Below are 23273 nucleotides of genomic sequence, written 5' to 3'. Positions count from 1 at the left end.
TTAACCCACTATCACCAGAATGCACATACTGTACTACAAACACATGCGTCCTCTGTCAACTTTAGAAATGAGCCATTGTGGTTTCTTTGACATTTTTGGGTTAATGTGGATTTTAAAAAATATATCAAATAATTGTGTGCTTATATCCTGAAAGTTGACAGAGACATGTGCAGAGAGAGAGAAAGAGAGGAAGAAACAGCGAGAGAGTGAGAGAGAGAGAGTGAGACAGAGAAAGAGAGCGAGAGAGAGAGAGTGTGTGAGAGAGAGCAAGTGTGAGTGAGAGAGAGGGAGAGAGAGAGAGAGAGAGAGAGAGAGAGAGAAAGAGACAGTGAGAGAGTAAGAGAAGGAGAGAGAGTGAGAGAGAGTCTCCACTCAGTGTTCTTACCCTCCAGGGCTAGAGGTGCAAAACAGTGAGGCACAGAATGAGTGCAGGGGGCAGAGAGTGAGAGAGACCGAGAGAGAGAGAGACAGAGAGAGACAGAGAGAGAGAGAAACACAGAGAGATTAATATACAGGTGATACATACACATACATCATATCCTCATATGCTGATGGGAGAGACAGATACGGCAAGAGAGAGAAAGAAAAAGAGAGGGGCCATTAAATATATCAAACACTAACTGTCAGTGAATCCAGTTGAGTCTTGGGAAAACTAAGCTTGTTGAACTTTTCCACACTGTCCATAATGCTGTTGCTTCTCAACATCTCTATATACAGTACTGTGTAAAAGTCTTAATGCTTTAGAGCAAAGATGCCTTCAAAAATGATCAAATGAAAGGTTTCTACACAATAAAAATATTATTAAAAGCAGTAAACAGTAATAACTGAATAGTATGTATATAAATAAACATTCAATTCATTTAAAGTATATAAATGAATGAGTAGTCTGAGGTACAATTTGTGCAGTTTTAGAAGGACGTTAGCTGGTCATTTTTACCGAGCATCTTGCAGAACCAGCTACAGTTCTTCTGGAGACTTACCCTGTGTCCTAATTGGCAAATTTACAGGTGAAAAGTTTGTGAACCCTTCAGAATTGTCTATTTTTCTGCATAAATATGACCCAAAACATAATCAGACAGTCCTAAAAGTAGATAAAGAGAACCAAATTAAACAAATAAGACAAAAATATTATACCTGGTCATTTATTTATTAAGGAAAATAATCCAATATTACATATCTGTGAGTGGCAAAAGTATATGAACCATTGCGTTCAGTATCTGGTGTGACCCCTTTGTGCAGCAATAAATGCAACTAAACCTTTCGGGAACTGTTGATCAGTCCTGCACATCTGTTTGGAGGTATTTTAGCCCATTCCTCAGTACCGAACAGCTTCAACTCTGAGATGTTGGTGGGTTTCCTCACATGTACTGCTCGCTTCAGGACTTTCCACATTTCTATTGGATTAAGTTCGGGACTTTGATTTAGCCATTACAAAACTTTATTCTTCTTTAACCATTCTTTGGTAGAACGACTTATGTGCTTAGGGTCGTTGTCTTGCTGCATGACCCACTTTCTCTTGAGGTTCAGTTCATGGACAGATGTCCTGACGTTTTCCTTTACAAATCGCTGGTATAATTCAGAATTCATTATTCCTTCAATGATGATAAGCTGTCTTGGCACAATGCAGCAAAACAGGCCCAAACCACGATACTGCCACCACCATGTTTCACAGATGGGATGAGGTTTTTATGCTGGAATGCAGTGTTTTCCTTTCTCCAAACATAACGCTTCTCATTTGTACACAGTTTATCTGAATGTGGATTGGTGGAGTTCAAACTCATTAGAGATGGATTTGTAACCTTTTCCAGCCCGATGAGCCTCAACAACTCTTTTTCTGAGGTCCTCAGAAATCTCCCTTGTTCGTGCCATGATACACTTCCACAAACATGTTATAATATAACATGCTATATTGTACATATATATATATATATATAATATGTCCCATATAATAAGTTATAATGCTAATGCAGTATAATACATTATAAAGTTACTATTATATAAAGTTATTATAATATAAAGAGCAAGAACCTTTGGGTTATCTTCTGGTTTCTTCCCACCTCCCAAAAATATGATGGTAGGCATGTTAAACTGCCCCCTAGTCCTTCCAATTCCCACCTCCTGACCCCCTGCAACCCTGACCAGGATACTCACGTTGAATAAACACGTGTGTGTGGTTTTTCTTTGTTTGTATTTTTGAGGGAATTTTCCAAAGTGAGACCATTTCAATGAATAGTGTTTTTAATTGTATGTAAATGACTGTGTTTTTAAAAGTAGAAGCAGTGGATAACTTTATGTGCATGCCATAATTGCAGTGGTGAGCAGCAACAAAGCCTAGCAAACATACAAGCTTTTATGGAGCCTAGACACAGCAGTCACTCCCTGAACAAAAACAACTATTCTGCATGACACTGAGCGACAGACTGATTTGGCTGGACCGTATTTGTGTGTGTGTGTGTGTGTGGTGAGGGTGTCTGCACCTTGACTCCGTCGTTGTAGCTGTCTGCAGTGTTAAGGCAGGCTGTGCTGCCTGCATGACCCGGGGCTCCAGGCCGAGGAGGCTTCTTAGGAGGAACAGCATGATCTGAAAGAAATGCCATCATATGACGAGAGAGACTAAGCACAAAGCACCAAAACCACTGCCAATATTTATAGCCCTGGTAAGATGCTTCTTTAAGAACATGCTAGTGCGTGTGTTTTTAGGACTGAAGGCTTCTAAGCAAGTGGAAACAATTACACTCAGAGAAAAAAAATAAAATAATACCACAAACACTGTTTTCTCTAGAAGCTCTCAGTGGAAATGAGCTTCAGTGGTGTGTGGAAGGGTGGTGGGATGAGGCATATGGAGCTGGAGATTTACCTGCTTTCCCCACTGGCTGGTAGATGTGCTGGTTTCCTGTCTGCACAAAGGAAGAAAAACACCATCAGTCAGAGACATAAAGAAGTGTAGCATCTCTACTACCATCTGTGTTGTCGTTTGGGTGTGAAGTTACCAAGATATCTGACATGCATGCACACACACACACACGTACACGTACACACCTGCCGGCCCTAGAGAATGATCTACATAAGGACGTGAACATAGTTAAAGGAGATTCGAAGACTAAATAAGAAATGATAAAACACAGACTGTATTTCTGCTTGGATTAGAAAAGCATAATGATACCCAAACGGCAAAGTTTGGACAAGCTTGTGGACAGGTCATTAGTTTGTGGGGCTCTACATGCATGTCTTTTCTCCTGCTCTTGTTTTTTCCCCCTCACTGTGAATATCACTAACAAGCCGGAATTCTGTGACCTTAATAAACAGGCAGCAATTTAAAAGTGGACAGTGCTGGCAGATTGGGGTTGGGTTTTTGTTTTTCTTCATTTTTTATAAATTGAGCAACAGTTCTATAAGCAGAAACACCTTGTTGATGAGAGAAGTCAGAAGAGGATGGTTATACTGGTTTGAGCGGACAGGAAGGCTACGTTAACTCATCTAACCAGTCTTTACGACCACACGGTGAGCAGAAAAGCATCTCAGAACACACAACATTATCAAACCTTGAGGTGGACGAGCTACAACAACAGAAGAACCACATTGTATTGCACTTCTGTCAGCCAAGAACAGGAACCTGAGGCTACAGTGGGAGTACAGGCTCACCCAAACTGGCCAGCTGAACATGGGGAAAAACACTGCCTGGTCAGGTTCCCAAGCTTGAGCTGTTTCAGTTCCAGTATACCCACTGTGTCATTTCCACCTGCAAAACTGTCAGTCACTTGATGGGTTTTTTTTGTTTTTGCACACCATTCTGTGTAAACCCTAGTGACTGTCTTGTGTGAAAATCCCAGCAGATCAGCAGTTTCTGAAATACTCAACCCGATCCTTCTTGCACCAACAACCATGCCATGTCACTCAGATCACAATGTTTCCTCTAAAACTGATGTTTGATGTGAACCTAAAAAAGTCGCAAGTCAGGGTACATATACACTACCGGTCAAAAGTTCACACACACTTTAGAATAATAATAAAGTCATCAAAACTCTGGAATAACACAAGTGGAACTATGGGAATTATGTTGTGCGAAAAAACTCCAAAATAAATCAAAATAAATGTATATTTTAGCATCTTCAACGTGAGATTTTCTCAACCGATTTCTGGCAGTGGTGGCGTGGTGGTTAAGTCTCTGTGTTACTGATCAGAAGGTCGGTGGTTCAAGCCCCAGCCAAGCTGCCACTGTTGGGCCCTTGAGCAAGGCCCTTAACCCTCTCTGCTCCTCCAGGGGTGCTGTATCATGGCTGACCCTGCACTCTGACCCCAACTTCCTGACATGCTGAAGTATGCGAAGAAAAGAATTTCACTGTGCATATGTATATGTGATCAACAAAGACTCATCATCATTTTTGGAATATTTCTCTCCAAGTCATCCGTTTAAAAATCTATTTTTTTGTAAATAAAATGTTAGTTTTCTAAAGAAAGAAATGAACGTGTTGGCACAATTATATTTTTGTGTACAACACCGATTCAAACATTTAATCATACACCTTCAGATCAAAAGCTTTTTAAGATCATGAGAAACACTTCAGTCGAGTGTCTCCAAACTTATGACCGGTAGTGCATATTTACTGTAACATCACGTCTCCAAGGTGGTGAGTGTATTTAGAACTATAACCTTAGGGTTATAGTTTCTCATTTAAACAATGTACAGTCCTCATTTGTGCTCTATACCAACTCACACGACACACAGATAGAATACAAATGTGGATCGTATTGGCGTTCCAAGGACTGGTTTGAGAAACACTGCATCTGACAGCTGCATGTCAAAATGTTAACTGAAGTCATAATATTATCTATTTACAATAGTAGCAAGTGATGTAAGCCGAGTCTTGGACCAAAAGTATGGCTCAAGCACTTTTCCCATGCTGTTGTTTTGCCTTTTTAACTTCATTTATATCACATCATTCCGTTTCACACTTACTGACTAATGAGTCAACCGTTAACAGCCTGACTTATTAAGCACATAATTACCACATGTCCCATATGGCCCACGTTTATATGAAGAACACGGTGAGATGTAGATCTTATAGAACAGAGGCCTTATCCAAACAACATCCCATTTAGCAACCAAACGATCTGATTAGATTTACACCGGTCTCGGAGATCATCATGACTGACATTTTGTGCAACAGGAACTGGAATCTCATACTATCGTTTTTCTTCTTTTAAACAAACACACAAAAAAAAAGCATGGTAAAAAGCTTTGTAGCCCAGACGACTGTAAGATAACATCATTCATTATTCAACAGTGTGCATCCTCCTAATCACAGAAAAAGACAGGGACGACAGAAGATTCTGAGCTCGGATAGAAGAACCAATAATCCAGGAGGGGACATATAATACACTATGATTCAATTTCATTTATATGTATTGTCCTTTGGCTGCTTGGAAACAGTATAATCTAGTAACATTTTTGAACAGTGAGAGAAGAATCAAAACAACCGATATAATGTTTCTTTTTTCTGTTTAGTATAAAGCCAAGGGCAATTCTACGGGGAATATGTCCAAGAATACACACGCACACACACTATGAGTAAGGTCTGACTAGTTTGAACATTTCCTGTACTGACATTAGCAGTAACATGCATAGCTGAGGTGTTGCAATAAATGTAAAAAGATGATTTATTTACTGTTAAGAAGAAGGCATAATTGGTGAAAATGTCAACTTTTCTTTTAAGGTATCACTATTAGACTACACATGGTTACTCATGTTGACTTGAACTTGAATGTGTGTGTGTATATGCATGTGACTATTATACAGCAAATAGTTTATTATTAAAATTTTTAAAAAAAGAAAGAAAAAAAAAGAGGAAATTTCCATTGTCTGCACCAAGTCATCCTGGGAAACAAACATAAAAACAGAAACTCACTGGTCCCTGGAGACTGCAGTCCTCTCGGTCTATACTGCCTCTGGAATTCCTCGAGTCTGGTTTCTGAGACAGGAAGAAAAGGGACAGGGAAAGAGAAGAAAACAGTACATCGATAGACATCAAGTACACAGCTTCAGAAAATAATACGACATTCTTATTCAGTATTTTCATGCTCAGGTTAAGCATAACCTCAAGAAAGACTGCAATACTGAAACAAACCACATCATGATTTACACGTTATATACATCTGTTATATAGCCATGGAAACTCTTAATAGTTTCAGTAAACTTTCAACATATGTTCTATATTTAAAACTCCATTTTGAATTAGCAGAGCACACACAAAAGCTATCAGTCACATCCAATGACAATGACCCTATTATAGCACAATCTGCTTTCCAGAATATTTAGAAACCCATCGCTGCCCAGCGCCATACCAGTTTCCCAAAGCAGGACTTGAAGACCTGCATCCTATGGACTCTTCCTTCGTATTCCTTTCTGCGTTTCAAGTCTTGGGAGCAGAGCAGTGTTTGACTCCATTCACGGAGAAGAGGCATGTGCTGAGAGGAAGCTCCTGTGGTGAGGCATGCATGCACCCACATCGAGTCACTCCCACTGAACGAGCCTCAACTTAGCCATGCCAAGTCTTCCCCTTCTCTCCTCCCTCCTCCACCTCCTCTCTCCCGTTTACCTTTCCCTCGTTACGACCTCTTCGTCTCGACCTTGTTACACTTCTTTCCCTTTCTGGGTCTTTCTACACTGCTTTCTTTGCCTTCTCACTCCCTTCTCTCATCTTGATTCTTCCAACCTCAGTGCCCCTTGCGTGTGCCAGCCATTTTTTCCTTGCACTACAGAGAAGCAGGGTAAAGCCAAAAGACTGGGGGAAAATTCCCTGCTAGCCTCAGCAATTTAACTTTCATCAGTGGCGGGTCAGGGTGAGTTTAGCTGCTTCACGCCTCGGCGCTAACACAACCCCCTCATTACTCAGGAATTCCCGAATGCTGCACCTGTACCGTACACACTGTCTCCAACTGACATCCAAACTGAACCATTATGCTAACCGAATAACGAGTGTATAATTGTAACCAAATATTAATGAACAATCGTGAACCAGCATGAAGATGTAAATGCGTTTTTGCAGTATAGTGTGCTGGTGGAAGACATTCGCCAGGATATTTCAGAGTGCTGAGCTGCTTTTAGCTTGCCACAGGAAACAGAATGAGGCGTTCTACGAGACAGGCTGAAGATAATGACAGTCACATAAAAATAACTCTGGCACCATGCCAGAGCCCCATGTCCTGCTCACTCTCGTTTTCACACACACACACACACACACACACACACGCTTGTCCAGTGTGACCAATCTCTCTGTGAGGTATTTTACTTAAATGTCGAACATCCCAACTGCATGAGTACACTCATCATGAATAGCAATGGTTTGCAAATAGTTTTATTTTCCAATTGGACTTGACTGAACTGGAAAAGAATAAACACTTCTCTTTGCCCATGTCAAAACAAGTGACACAGATATTTTGGCTAGTAACTAGTGTGTACTGCAACGTTAAACATAACTCTGACCCTTAGTTCACTCGTACGACGAAAGACAACCGATGAGACTTCGGTTTAGCTGACAGAGGGAGCTCTTGCACATATTTAGAGTTGGGATGGAGGATAAGAGAGCAGATGAGAGAAAGGAGTGCAAAAGAGAAACGGCTATAAAAGAAAAAAAAAAAAGAAAGGCGCAAGGAGACAGAGAGGAAATCATTCAGTGGCTCAACAAATAGGAAATAGCTGAAAGCAGACAGGAGGTAAGAGGAAATGAAAAAGTAGAACGGTAGACAAGAGGTAGAGGGCGTAACAAACAGCTGGAAAGTGAGGCGAGTGAGACGAGATGAGACGAAATGAAATGAGAAGAGATGAATACCATTAAACGCTCCTCTTGCTCTAGCCAACGCTGGTCCTCCTCCATCTGCTGCTGCTGCAACATCAGCTGCTCCTCCATCAGGTGAGGAGGGAGAAGCTGACCCATGCCGGCCCTCAGCACACCACCGTCCTGATACACAAACACACACGCACACACAGAGTGCTTTCATTGACTAACCTATTCCTTTACATAACTGTGTTACTATTTACATAACATAATAGTACAGTATCTCACAAAAGTGAGTACACCCCTCACATTTTTGTAAATATTTGATTCTATCTTTTCATGTGACAACACTGAAGAATTGACACTTTGCTACAATGTAAAGTAGTGAGTGTACAGCTTGTGTAACAGTGTAAATTTACTGTCCCCTCAAAATAACTCAACACACAGCCATTAATGTCTAAACCACTGGCAACAAAAGTGAGTACACCCCTAAGTGAAAATGTCCAAATTGGGCACAAACTGTCAATATTTTGTGTGGCCACCATTATTTTCCAGCACTGCCTTAACCCTCTTGGGCATGGAGTTCACCAGAGCTTCACAGGTTACCACTGGAGTCCTCTTCCACTCCTCCATGACGACATCACGGAGCTGGTGGAAGTTAGAGACCTTGTGCTCCTCCACCTTCCGTTTGAGGATGCCCCACAGATGTTCAATAGGGTTTAGGTCTGGAGACATGCTTGGCCAGTCCATCACCTTCACCCTCAGCTTCTTTAGCAAGGCAGTGGTCGTCTTGGAGGTTTGGGGTCGTTATCATGCTGGAATACTGCCCTTCGGATCATGCTCTGCTTCAGTATGTCACAGTACATGTTGGTATTCATGGGTCCCTCAATGAACTGTAGCTCCCCAGTACCGGCAGCACTCATGCAGCCCCAGACCATGACACTCCCACCACCATGCTTTACTGTAGGCAAGACACACTTGTCTTTGTACTCCTCACCTGGTTGCCGCCACACACACTTTACATCATCAGAACCAAATAAGTGTATCTTGGTTCCAGTAATCCATGTCCTTAGTCTGCTTGTCTTCAGCAAACTGTTTGAAGGCTTGTGCATCATCTTTAAAAGAGGCTTCCTTCTGGGACGACAGCCATGCAGACCAATTTGATGCAGTGTGCGGCGTATGGTCTGAGCACTGACAGTCTGACCCCCCACCCCTTCAACCTCTGCAGCAATGCTGGCAGCACTCATACATCTATTCATTGAGGGAACCACGAATGCCAACATGTACTGTGACATACTGAAGCAGAGCATGATCCGTATGCAGTATTCCAGCATGATAACGACCCCAAACACACCTCCAAGACGACCACTGCCTTGCTAAAGAAGCTGAGGGTGAAGGTGATGGACTGGCCAAGCATGTCTCCAGACCTAAACCCTATTGAACATCTGTGGAGCATCCTCAAACGGAAGGTGGAGGAGCACAAGTTCTCTAACATCCACCAGCTCCGTGATGTCGTCATGGAAAATAACGGTGGCTACACAAAATATTGACACTTTGGGCCCAATCTGGACATTTTCACTTAGGGGTGTACTCACTTTTGTTGCCAGTGGTTTAGACATTAATGGCTGTGTGTTGAGTTATTTTGAGGGGACGGCAAATTTACACTGTTACACAAGCTGTACACTCACTACTTTACATTGTAGCAAAGTGTCATTTCTTCAGTGTTGTCACATGAAAAGATAGAATCAAATATTTACAAAAATGTGAGGGGTGTACTCACTTTTGTGAGATACTGTATATTCACTGATTATATAGAAATGTATAACTGTAGAATTGTGTATGACACTAGAAGGGAGGGATGCACTGATACCGAGTATAAGTACATGTTTTTTTGGTACTCGTCAATACCGATAGCAAAATGAGCAACCTACTTAGTATTACATAATCACGGGCATCAAGGAACATTTTATTTAGTGCTGTTTATGTTTCCTAGGTTCACACTGTGACCATGAAAAGAGCACGGGACCATGTTCAGGCACCGAGGCTCCTTGTTTCGTTCTTTATAAAGGTGATTTTTAAATGAAGTACATTAGTTAACTTGGATCTAGTGAGAGCTGCAGCGAGGAAGACTGGGCTTTGTTTCACTTCTAAAAAGTACTTCTGTAAAGCTGTGAGTACGTTTTATCGTCTTCAATGCATTGTCTACGACTGGTAATGGCTGATTATCAAGAGTAACATTCTCTTCCGTCGTACCTCCATGTTGGGGTTCCACATGGCATGATCCTGAGCAGCTCTGTGATGATTCCAGCCGTCGTGGAGGTCGAGCCCCATGCCTGAGGCCTGTGGAGGATACAACCCACAGGGCATGGGGGGCATGGCGTGAGGGCCTGGGTACCCTCCCATCTAGAAAAGACCAAACAGCAGTGAAACATCTCATTTTTTTCTTTTTTACAAATTACAAATAAAAACACCTGACGGGTGTACTAGTGGCCGTGTGTGTCTTTTGTGCTTCTGATTGTGGTACCAATGTAGTGCGTGTACCTGAAAGTGATTGTGCTGGCCCATATGTTGAGGACTGGGGTAGAAGCCTTCACTTGAGCGTGGACTTGGGTAACCGGGTCTGCTGGGCTGCAAACGCACCCCCACACACACACACACACACACACACACACACACACATTAATATAATTGTAAGCATATTCAACCATACCGATTTGTATGAGATGCTGCAGTTAGGGGACCAGGCACAGAACAAAACTACAAAACTGCAATGATTTTGTGTGGATGGAAAGTCCAGTCTGTTGAAAGGGATAAACCAAAATAAGCTCGTAAAACACAAGCAGTTAGTCAAACCATCCAAAACGCTCTTCTTTCAAATTGTTGTTTAGTTGGGGAAGGGGTGCGATGTATATTAGATGATATTAGGGGATTAGACAGAGAAGGCAGCAAGTCCTCTTCTGATTGGTTGAGATGCTGCACCGCATTCAACCGTGGATGGGAACGAGCCGTTTAGAGGCAAATCTACCTTGTACAGCCTCTCATAAAGAGAGTCACGTAGCCACCCCTCCGGACGAGCAGAAGAAAGAAGGAGTCAGAAACAAAGAGTGAAATATAACGGTCAGTTTATGATGGGACAGAGCTCTTAGACATCATAAAACAGGCCCCTACTGCAAAACACTGACATTTGAAAACACTTGTGTGTGTGTTTGCGTGTAAGGGACAGATCTGCAGGGTGACACACAAAAATAGTTTGAATTACAACGAGTTCATGCGCATGCAGGTGGCAAGTAAAGGGGTCAAATGAACATGCAGAAAGTTTCACAGCTTGGTATGACTTTATTCACTACAGTTTTCATATAGATTAAGATTATAGCTTCCAAAGAATTATAAAGCTTCCTTGCTGTCCCAATAACACCTGCCTGTTGAGAGGGATAGTATGCATGCTGGTTCAGGGTTTGCCCAGTTAGGGCCACTCTGGGTGGTATGCATGGCCTCCTGCTGAGCCTGGGCACATGTGGGGGAAACGTGGGATTCTGGGAGTTCAGCACTAGTGGGAGTGGGAGCAGCGGAGAAACAGCAGGGGGCTGGAAGAAGCAGAGGGAGAGCTGGGAGCCGAAAGACTGCTGACATGCAGAAGTGGCAGACAGACAGTCCAAGCTAACACTGTGCTGCAGAGAGGGTCTGCGTGAAGGCTACACACACACACACACACACACACACACACACACACACACACACACACCAAAACAGGAACACCACAGCCCAGACAAAGACAGCAGACACACACAACACAGATGACAAGAGAGGATATTTAGAGGAGCATGACAACACCACATATGCAGATAAGCCACAGCTTGTGTTCCACACATAATCAGCAGTGGAAAGTGCACAGGTCTATAGCGGACGTGCTGGTGTGATGGTTACAGACAGACAGGGACACCTGTAGAGAAGTGGACAAAATGGCTGCATGGGCATGAATTAGCTTAATGGGGGAGGGTTAGTGTGAGAGAACACACACACACACACACACACACACACACACACACGTACGCACACACACGCGCACGCATACACACACAGAGTAGCTGACCAGTCAGTGGTATCAATCACCAGCTATCCAACTCTACCAGCCTTCTGGATAGAAATCTATTAAGAAATGATCTAATACAGTTAGTCTAGAGCTAAACACAGAAAAATGGCTATATCTATTGGATTTAACAATTCTATACAGACTGCAATGATTTTTTATAGCCTACATAACAGTTTACAGACAAAATGTCACTAATCAAAACATTTATAGATATCATATGCAAGATATATCCTTGAACTACTTGCATTCTCTCTCACTTCTCGCTTTTGGATAAAACCTTTCCTTTCAAATGAATCAAATATGAACAAAACAATACATATTCTCCCAAACTATTACGCTATTTATGATGTACAACTGTTTCATATAGGACTCATCTGCATATTGCACTTAAACAGACAGGTCCTGTGTCAGGATTCAGTGGCTAGTGCAAGGATTTAGCCAAAACATTCGAATGAGATCAGACCATATAGGAACTAAGTGCAGAAAACAATAAAGTATTGTCAGGAAAATTAAAGATCCGAGGATAAGTTTGGTATTCCCCGAGTGAATCATTTAAACAACAAATGCCTCACTGCTCTAAGAGTCATAATAGACATGTTTGTTCATGTGTGGAAAATGTGTAGCATAAACATAGTGTCATTTATAGTCTTACGAGCTATCGTTCTGTTGGTCCATGCAAAATAGAGCAACTATAATGTAGCTGAGATGGGTAATAAATAAATAAATAAATAAATAAATAAATAAATAAATAAATAAATTCCTGAACATGCTGTTAAGTCTTAGTGTTACGACAGAAAAATAAAAATAAAAGGTTTCCTATTTAATAGAATTTTCCGGTTTCATTATAAATGCCAGAACAAGCATTTTTATGGCTTCTATCACAAATCTTCTATCGTAAATGCTCACTTGTTCATTCAAATAATAAACACTCACTTTTACACATCCAGTCATAGCTTGAATATTGCGTAATGGAATTAAAGATCAGTACTGAATACTGTGTAATCTCGCCTCACACCCAGCGTTCCCGGGATAAACACTGGATCCCTGAGCAGGACAAAGCGGTCATTCAAAATGAATGAATGATCCAACTACGTTTCACACAAAGGCTATTGTACCATCCACACTACATAAGGAACAAATGATAAGTTGTTAACAATCCAATGAGAAATCAATTTCAACCACCGGCATACATCTTGGAATATACGCAGTACCGGTACAGATAAAAAAAAAAAAAAAAACACTAAGTAAGTCAAAAATATATTAATGAATAAGTAATAATGATATTCTATACATATTAAGTGTAAATGATGCGGCTCTAGCTCATAGATCATCTCATAGTTCACAATCTGCTTTAGGATGAACTTAAACAATGTGACTACTTACTTTGGGCGGCGCCTCGTCTGATCCCCCAGAATCCCAGGACACGTTCACTTGCCTCCTCATCTCCATCCGGCTGCGCTCCTCCTGCTGAGCCTTCTCCTCCGCGAGGATGGTGCTGCAGAAGCATGGAGGAGGGAAAACAGCCCTATGAGCTAACAACATCACTGCTAAAGCCTGAACACACACACACACACACAGTGGGAAGGAATCCAGATACACGTGCTGCTTGAGCCCAAGCTCTTCACACTGAGGCGGACTGTTTAGCGCGTGTGCGTGTGTCTTAAGTCCAGACCTGCCTCCATGCACTGATCTGACTTAAAGGAAAGAATGACGCACCCCACTACCAGATAACTTTATTACACAACGCATTATCTTGTGGAATACGAGAAACGACGTTCCTACTGACAAGTTTAAAAACCCATGACTGTACATATTGGAATACTGGTATAATGTTCAATCTGAGGCCCGTAACACCTGCCATGAGCAGTCTATCTGTAGCCATGCAAGGTTAAAAAATATAGGTATGAATATTACAGGCAATAAAAACTCACTCACAAGAATTACACTCCAGGGTCACTACAGACCAAACATATTCTATACTACTGTAGCCTTTGCAGCAGCAAGACTCGCACGATTTAAAGTGAATACCGAACGAAGATAATGTGTCTAGACAAGATGAAAGACTCGTACCTGGTGTGTACCTGGTAAGATCTGTATCTCGGATTTCAATAGGGAGATGGAGGAGATGTTAACAGCACAAACGTGAGACCCAGTACTAAGAGAATGTACTTCATGTCCTATACCCAGGCTACAGTGCAGCTATTTTTAGATGCGCTGAACCCTGACAAACCCAGCATGTGTGCTGCCAACAGATGAATGAAGGACACAACAGAGTTAAAATCCACCTGTTTGGATCATTCTTAAAGTGCGGCCCAGAGTTTCTCTTCCGGTTAGAACTTTACCCGGAAACCTCCATCAGCGCTTCAGCTAAAAGTGTACGCAATCGCACGTGTACACGAATTTCTTGAATCGACAAGAAACAAAACACAGGAGCCAAGCTGGGTGTCAACAATGCACACAGTGATTAACATTTTATAAGTAATAATCAGAGATGCATCAATACTGAATTTCTCAGTGGATACCGATAACCGATAACGTTCGCCTCAGACCTCCAGGGTCGGGGGTTTGATTCCCACCGTGGCCCTGTGTGTGCGGAGTTTGCATGTTCTCCCCGTGCTGCGGGGGTTTCCTCCGGGTACTCCGGTTTCCTCCCCCAGTCCAAACACATCCATGGTAGGCTGATTAGCATGTCCAAAAGTGTCCGTAGTGTATGAATGGATGTGTGAATGTGTATGTGACTGTGCGCTGCAATGGATTGGCACCCTGTCCAGGGTGTACCCCGCCTTGTGCCCGATGCTCCCTGGGATAGGCTCCAGGTTTCCCCGTGACCCTGAAGGAAGGATAAGCGGTATAGAAGATGGATGGATGGAATAATTAATTCCACAATTCTGAAGGAAATGCAAATAAAAACTTTATTCTCTCCATTTCAACAAGTTGTTTCACAGTAACTGGTCTCATAAACAGAAAACACATTACTCACATTAACATTAACACATGAACTACATTCTGAAGATGAAAGTAAGATTCTTTAACTTATTGAATGTTATTAATTCATATTAACATTGACTGAATTCTAAAAAACCTCCTGATAGTCTCACATTCACTCACCACAAACAAAAGCATTTCTACTTCATCCTTAACATAAAACTGGTAATATATAATATCAACTTTTTTTTTATAAATTAACATTAACTGGATATGAAACATACTATTCTAGCAATATATATTTCTGTGCAATATATACTTTTTTGCAACTCATCTTCATTTAAATCTCTCAACGGTATACTGGCCCTTTAATTCAGCGCGAGGGAAAAAATTAGACTCGACGCTCCTTCACTGCTGATCACTTCCGGTGTAAAATTTTAGCGGTGCAGAGTTTACAAACTGCAATTTTGCCGTCATTCCACACAAGAGATATCATATTTACACACAGCACGAAATCAATGCGTTTCCCGCCTTCTTTTGATGACAGGATATAATCGGCCCTGATCATTGGATGTATTTAAATTATCGGCCAATGGCCGACAGCGTGAAAAATTGCCTTTATCGGCGGATACCGATTATTGGCCGATACACCGGTGCATCTCGAATAATAATAATAATAATAATAATCCAGCTGTAGTCCCGAAGATTTTTTCTTTATTCCAGAATATATCTGCACTTGGAGCGGTTTGTCGCTATGTAACTGAACGTCAGTAAAAGAAGATGGAGGTGTTAATTTTATATCTTCAGTGAACGGAGGTGAAACCAATCAGACAGGGTTTACAGGAAAATATGTGGAAACACTCGTGTCTTATTGGCTGACAGTTTCTCAATTCTGCCAAACGCTAGCTCACACAGTCGGTGTGAGGAAAAAATGGATATACACCGCTTTTTTTTTGGGTTGTTTTTTATTTACCAGTAAAGGGGTTGAAACTGAAACAGTAACATCCTCTGATGCTGAGCAGGAACACAAGGTGTGTAAATGTCTATATGATTTCCAAGTTACGTGATGATATGTGCAGAGCATGAGGACAGTTAACGCACTCTGCATGGCCCTGTAGCAGCTAAACCCATACAATGATAACCTAGTTGTGCCTCCCCTTGTCTAGCAACACCAAACTAGCCTAGTCTCGTGTTAAAATAGCCTAAAAGTCTAACATTTTTATCCGTCTGGTAGTGCTGCAAACAGCGATAACGCCCGAGGCAAGTTTTATGAAAAAACCACCTTTAAATCCACCTTTTTGTCCAATTTAAGCAATTAGCCCTCAGACGCAAAAATATATATATAAAATAATAAAAACGCATGGAAGCCGTCTATTTAGAAGTACGCTTTTCAAAGTTTTTTTTGATGGAGAAGAATCTGGGCTCAGCCCTGGATGATTAACAGTCCATCTAACGCCCCTGATCATATTTACAAGTACGCACTTCTATTTACGTGCAGTGGCTGCCATACAAGTCCCTGTATAAACTGTTACTACAGAAATAATAATGTATTAGAAAGACTACATTAATATTAACCTTGCAGCCAGGACTACTGTCAGAGATGCTGTTATACAATGCAAAAAATGACATCTTAAGCAAGTGAAAACAGCACTTGAAAAAATATTCAAATTTATCTAGTATTCCAAGCTTGTAGTTTTCTTATTCTGTCGGCAGATCATTTTGCTTCTTTCTAGAAAGAAATGCCGAAAATGAGCAAAATCATCGGCCAAAAGAACGAGACTATTTCAAGCTTGTAAGGAGTACGAATGGCTTCAAATGGGTTTAATAATCTTACATTTGGTTTACTGTAATCTTATAATATGAAATACTAGATAACTTTGACTATAATTAAGGTATTTCTACATGCTAAGGTGTCATTATTTGCAGCACAACAACCAAGCAACTCAGCACTGTCTTGCAGCATCCGAGTGTGTTGTGCTTTAACAGCAATCGATACATGGACTTTTGGATTATATAGTTGGCAAATTTGTTCCTTCTAGATCTCTTACAGCATTAAATGGAGTGTCTGTCTGAGAGCTGGCTTATACACTGAATTCCTGGTGACATGAGAAACTTCAGAAAACAAACTTGCATTCATAATCTTGAATGGGGAATTTAAAATGTCTACGAGCATTTTCTGTGAGTGGGCTGCTCTATATAGCTATGCTGTGCCAATCGATTTTAGCTATTTGTAAAAAAATAATAATAATAAAAATAATTAATAATTAATCATTGAATGACATGACGGCCTTCGCAATATCCCGTGAACGCATCAGCATTGGCAGTAATTCTCCTGAAGGAAAAAAAAGACCTCAGAGTGATATGTTGCAAAACACTAAATATTACCGGAAACCTGATCATCTGCATCTTAGTGATGAGATTACCTCATTAGAGCACATTAGGACACAACATCAGAACAGAGAGAGAAAAAAAATGAGAAGGAGAACGAGGCCTGAGTAAGAGCCTGGTCTGGAAGTGAGACATACTTTGTCTAGTTGCATTTTGGGAAGAAGATTACAGTTACATTAACCTAATACACTGGCTGAGGTAATCTTATTAAAGATGGAAGACAGGGCTAGACAAACCGAACACACACCTGCTCAAGAAAATGCACCCGTTTCAAATCCCCCCTCCATTCGGAACATTCGCTGACTCCACCCCGTTAGCGGCTCTCCCTCAGTTTAGGGCTGAAGTGAGTTTATAGAAGTGGATACATAGTGGAAAGTAGAACCAGCTCGTTGTCACTGTGTAGCACTGGCTCATTTCATTATCACCTTAGATGATTTTGATTGAATAGACAATTCCACAGGCTTAATTATTCATACTCTTTTAGTGCAATTAATTGACTTAAATATTCAATTAGGTTCAGACAGTTAATTATAGACAAACTGACTAATATAATAATAATAATAATTTTAAAAAAAATCATCTTACACATGCTCATTCCTTTTGGGTTATATAAAATTCCTATTTAAAGAATCTCCAATCCACACATTTTCAGGTCTAATGAGACCTTGATACATCAACCTGAACCTGGTAATAGCCTAGTAACTGCCTTCTCTAGCTTCCTCTCCCTATTTGAACTCATTCACCCCACCTTTCCCCCAGGTTACATGCCCAATGCTCATGCCAGGACGTTATTTGTGCGGCTGCATAGGGAACATTCAGGAAATGCCTCTAATGGTCCTGACATTACTGAATCACATATTAAATTACAGATTTTATGTACAATGCTGGCTGAAAGCTCAATTTAAAATTTTGGTCAGAGCAGCCTGCCAAAGGTGAGGCAGTGTGTTGTACTTTTGACATCTTTTGTGACTGCCGATTTGTAGTACTTTAAATGGTTCGAATCTTTATCCCGACCTCAGATATAACTTACAGCATCTGACAGCTTGGAGGACTTACTTACTTAATTAGTTAAGGAGAGAAGAACTGAATACCGAAGACGCACTACACATGGCATATAGAGAGATTTCTTTTTTAACAGATGATCATGATATTAGCCTGCATCCAGTGCCTTTTATGGGCCTGATTCTGTGCTAGAAAGACTCTTAACAGGGCAAATATTTACATCGTTTCTAGGAAACCTGGAAAATGACTGATGTTGGATAGAGAAAGAAGGGGAAAAAGCACATGAGAAAAAGAATAAGAGCTGTAATGACTGTATAAAAGAAGAAAATCCTGATTTCCTGCTACCACAGTAATCAGTGTTTGCATATATGCATATTAAAAAAAAAGTTTCACACCAATATAGAACTGGTCATGCTACGTGCAGAGTCTCACATCATTACACATGCATGCCCTCTGGAAGCTTGTTTCGCTGCCACTGAGAGCGTGTGTGTACATGAACGAGAATGCCTGCCTTGCTTTACTATTGCATCATTACGGAGGTTATTCTCTATAGCCTGAGGAGACTTGCCTTCAGGACTGTTTCTGTGAATGGTGACTGGGAATGGGTGTGTGCATGTGTGCGCGTGTGAAAATGTGCGCAAAATGAAAGAATGAAAGGAGTGAATGAGTACGTAAGGAAGGAGAAGTTACACAGACGGTAATATCTATTGCGTTGCCATGCCACCTTACTAGATATACAGTGTAAAGGAAGTTAGGCAGACATGGATTGAGTCACGGTTTGAGAGGGAACTTCCCCTGTTTATGCATCATGCATCTCTGATGGACACAGACATACTGTCGTCAATCAATCCTACAATCATAAACCACATAATCTCATCATAATCATCTCATCGTTTCACATGTATCATAACTCTGTGCGTTCAAGGCCTCCTGGGAAGCTCGTATTTACCAGTTGAGAACTCGTAATTACGATGTCAGGTGTGTTTGAGTCACTTTGGTCGGAGCAAGATGGCGGTGTACCTTCTCTTAATTAGCTTACAAAAAATTACAACAAACCTTATAGAAAAAAAGAACAAAGAATGTGCATCAGGTCTTTTTTGCTTTTTTTTAATCAATTCATGAAACCGCGGTAAACGTCATCGTTACACATTATATCGTAATTGTACAATGTGATCGTTTTTTGTGCAGGAAATTAGCTTGTTTTATTGTAAATAAAAAAGCCTGACAATAACCTGCTGCGTACACCAAACATATAATAACTGAAATCGGCTCCTGAGACGAGTAAACATTCAATTTCAACAAATTTAGTGTCGACTACAGGTGTTGCAGCCATCGATTCTGCCTTGTGTTCCGACTGACACGCCCCCAACTCAGAAACTCGGAGGTGAAAGAAAATCCCGAGTCTCCCCGCTCGTAATTAAGACTTTGTGGTGGCGTTCGAGTCCGACATGACTCGAACACACCGACAGACGCGGTGTGCTTATTGTCTCGAAGCAGAACGCAGTTTGCTCGTTTAATATCTGATTATGAAAGAAAATGACATTTCTAACCGACAACGGTTATTTTAGTTCAATCGTCCCTTCTAAATATTTCTGCACTGCAAGATTTTGAGTACGTATACATTTAACAGTGCTACAGTTTTTTTTTAACTGTAGCCTGAAAACGTGATTAGAAGGACTTTTATTTTGACTACAGTAGTTTCTTTACTACTGTAGTCAAGTGCTTCAAGTGCTGTAGTCTAGCATTCTCAGCAGGTTACAGTGGGCTTTACCTTTTTTCACGCCAGATTCAGATTCGTTTTCAGAATAATAAATGTTAAAAGAGAACGCTAGTCTCAAAGGTGTGAAATGTCCACAACAGGTAGCCGAACTGATACTTAAGATTTACTATTATTATTTCGCTAAACTCAAAATCGGTTTATTTAGGTTTCTGAGACAAACACACAAGACGGTGCGCCCTCTGGTGCAAGAAGGAAACATAAAACAACAGTAAATCTTCATGGCCCTTTCAAATTGAAGTGTCTACCCTTAAAACCTGAAGATTCTAAAATAATACACACATTAACTGAGCTCTCTCAGTAGCCCTATTGCACAGGAGGTTACTCAGTGCTGTGTGTGTGTGTGTGTGTGTGTGTGTGTGTGTGTGTGTGTGTGTGTGTACACGGACCTCAGCTGTGCTTTGAGCTCGTTGAAGCGAGGCCGTTTGCTCGGGTCATAAGCCCAGCACTTGGTCATCAGACTGTACAGGGTGGGGGGGCAGTTGTGCGGCATGGCCAGTCGCTCGCCGTTCTCAATACGGCCAATCACGTCGTTGTTTTTCACACCTTGAAAGGGCTTCACTCCGTACATCAATATCTCCCACATACACACGCCTGCAAGCAGAACACATCAGCAGCACGGAATATCATACGAGATGAATGAGAGGGAAATTTTCCATGTCAAATCTCTGCACTGTCCATGGAACAACACTACACAGTAGGCTTGTGTGATTTACTGATATTATTGATATAACACATGGATGATTATATTATATAACCAGATTTGATGACTGTTACGCATTTTGAGTAGGAGCTCCACAAAACAGTGATTCGAAAAATATGCCCAAAGAGCAGTCTTTTTCTCTCTCTACAAAATGGGAGACAAAGTGGGTTAATCGTCTGCAGTCGTGTGAATCTAAACTGCTGGCAACAAAAGTGAGTACCCCCCTAAGTGAAAATGTCCAAATTGGGCCCAATTAGCCATTTTCCCTCCCCGGTGTCATGTGACTTGTTAGTGTTACAAGGTCTCAGGTATTAATGGGGAGCAGGTGTGTTAAATTTGGTGTCATCGCTCTCACACTGCCTCATACTGGTCACTGTAAGTTCAACATGGCACCTCATGGCAAAGAACTCTCTGAGGATCTGTAATTGTTGTTGCTCTACATAAAGATGGCCTAGGCTATAAGAAGATTGCCAAGACCCTGACACTGAGCTGCAGCACGGTGGTCAAGACCATACAGCGGTTTAACAGGACAGCTTCCACTCAGAACAGGCCTCGCCATGGTCAACCAAAGAAGTCGAGAGCACCTGCTCATCCAGAGGTTGTCTTTGGGAAATAGATGTATGAGTGCTGCCAGCATTGCTGCAGAGGTTGAAGGGGTGGGGGTCAGACTGTCAGTGCTCAGACCATACGCCGCACACTGCATCAAATTGGTCTGCATGGCTGTTGACCCAGAAGGAAGCCTCTTCTAAAGATGATGCACAAGAAAGCCCACAAACAGTTTGCTGAAGACAAGCAGTCTAAGGACATGGATTACTGGAACCATGTCCTGTGGTCTGATGAGACCAAGATACACTTATTTGGTTCTGATGGTGTAAAGTGTGTGTGGCGGCAACCAGGTGAGGAGTACAAAGACAAGTGTGTCTTGCCTACAGTAAAGCATGGTGGTGGGAGTGTCATGGTCTGGGGCTGCATGAGTGCTGCCGGCACTGGGGAGCTACCGTTCATTGAGGAAACCATGAATGCCAACATGAACTGTGACATACTGAAGCAGAGCATGATCCTCTCCCTTCGGAGACTGGGCCGCAGGGCAGTATTCCAGCATGATAACGACGGAGCATCCTCAAATGGAAGATGGAGGAGCACAAGGTCTCTAACTTCCACCAGCTCCGTGATGTCGTCATGGAGGAGTGGAAGAGGACTCCAGTGACAACCTGTGAAGCTCTGGTGAACTCCATGCCCAAGAGGGTTAAGGCAGTGCTGGAAAATAATGGTGGCCACACAAAATATTGACACTTTGGGCCCAATCTGGACATTTTCACTTAGGGGGGTACTCACTTTTGTTGCCAGTGGTTTAGACATTAATGGCTGTGAGTTATTTTGAGGGGACAGCAAATTTACACTGTTACACAAGCTGTACACTCACTACTTTACATTGTAGCAAAGTGTCATTTCTTCAGTGTTGTCACATGAAAAGATATAATCAAATATTTACAAAAATGTGAGGGGAATACTCACTTTTGTGAGATACTGTACATTTAACATCAGTTTATTAAATTTATTAGGGTTACCTCTCTCAAAAAGATGAAATAGGTCTATAATAAAGTGTCTAACACAATAATGTTAATGGCGATAACTACAAAGCAGTTAAATATGCTGGGGGCTGTTTGACCTGCTCTCCTGCTCAACACTGTGATCAGCATCAAGAGTGAAAATGTCGGCCATGTGGAAATTAGACATCCAATTTGTAAAAGGATTATATCAAAATGTACTGTTACGCTTTTATTTTTAAAAAATCAGTTTTTATTGAAGTTTTCACAACTGCCACAATTCCTGACTGCACAGCTTATAATATTATTACACCCTTTCCAACTGTCCTTAAACCATGTAGGGACCAAATGTAGGAAGTTCTGGACAAGTAAATATTTACTTTATTGCGATATATTTTAATGGAAAAAGTCAATATCGCACAAGCCTAACACCGTTACCTTTTGTCTCCCATAAAAGCTCACAAACACGCTCATTTACACAATTCCGAAACAACACACTTACCAAACATCCACACATCACTGGATGATGTAAAGCGTCTGAAGTTAATGGATTCTGGCGCCATCCATTTAATAGGCAGTTTCCCTTTAGAGGCTACAGAAAGAGAAAATACACATTACACAACATGTATGTAACCATATGCAAAAACGTTCTCTAATATTCTCCTGACAGGTCATCAGAAACCTTATATTGAGAAAAAATGCTAAATGAGTGCGCGCTTGATAAAAAAATAAAAAATGTTTCTATACTGACGGCATGCTATATAAATCCGTTCAACAATGTCTTTGCCATATCCTGGTTTCATCCTCTGTGAGTGGACGAGTGGGACAAACCTTTATAATAGGAGCTGTCCTCCATGTACCTGGACAAGCCAAAGTCGCCCAGTTTCACGCAGTCTACCGATAACACCAGCACGTTCCTGGCAGCTATGTCCCTGTGGAGGAGAGCAAACATCTCTTTAAGACCAGACAGAAACTGACCCATAGCTTCCCATATTTATACGTGTGCAGCCTGGGAAAACCTTTAACATAGTCCAATTTGGACATTTTCTACTGTATGTATAGTTCT

The 23273-nt window shown here is 41.4% G+C and overlaps 1 protein-coding gene across 10 annotated transcripts in view; it reads right to left on the bottom strand.

The window, feature by feature from the left end:
• ptk2ab (protein tyrosine kinase 2ab) overlaps positions 1-23273 on the bottom strand; it is an 80827-nt gene that overhangs the window by 4402 nt on the left and 53152 nt on the right. For 6 of the 10 annotated variants that reach the window (XM_053681795.1, XM_053681778.1, XM_053681781.1 and 3 more), the window contains 11 exons: positions 23039-23139; positions 22710-22799; positions 20347-20551; positions 13249-13360; positions 10801-10839; positions 10317-10403; positions 10029-10178; positions 7830-7958; positions 5907-5969; positions 2858-2897; positions 2478-2581 (listed from right to left, as the gene is read on the bottom strand). In XM_053681795.1, the coding sequence (XP_053537770.1) occupies positions 2478-2581; positions 2858-2897; positions 5907-5969; positions 7830-7958; positions 10029-10178; positions 10317-10403; positions 10801-10839; positions 13249-13360; positions 20347-20551; positions 22710-22799; positions 23039-23139 (1120 nt within the window). Of the gene's footprint in view, positions 1-2477; positions 2582-2857; positions 2898-5906; positions 5970-7829; positions 7959-10028; positions 10179-10316; positions 10404-10800; positions 10840-13248; positions 13361-13935; positions 14082-20346; positions 20552-22709; positions 22800-23038; positions 23140-23273 lie in introns of those variants that run through there. The other 4 variants (XM_053681782.1, XM_017472500.3, XM_053681792.1 and 1 more) reach the window with 3 other exon arrangements.

The sequence above is a fragment of the Ictalurus punctatus genome, chromosome 1 (assembly GCF_001660625.3).
Source record: "Ictalurus punctatus breed USDA103 chromosome 1, Coco_2.0, whole genome shotgun sequence".
NCBI classification, from domain to species: Eukaryota; Metazoa; Chordata; class Actinopteri; order Siluriformes; family Ictaluridae; genus Ictalurus; species Ictalurus punctatus.
This window is presented reverse-complemented; position numbering and strand designations above follow the sequence as displayed.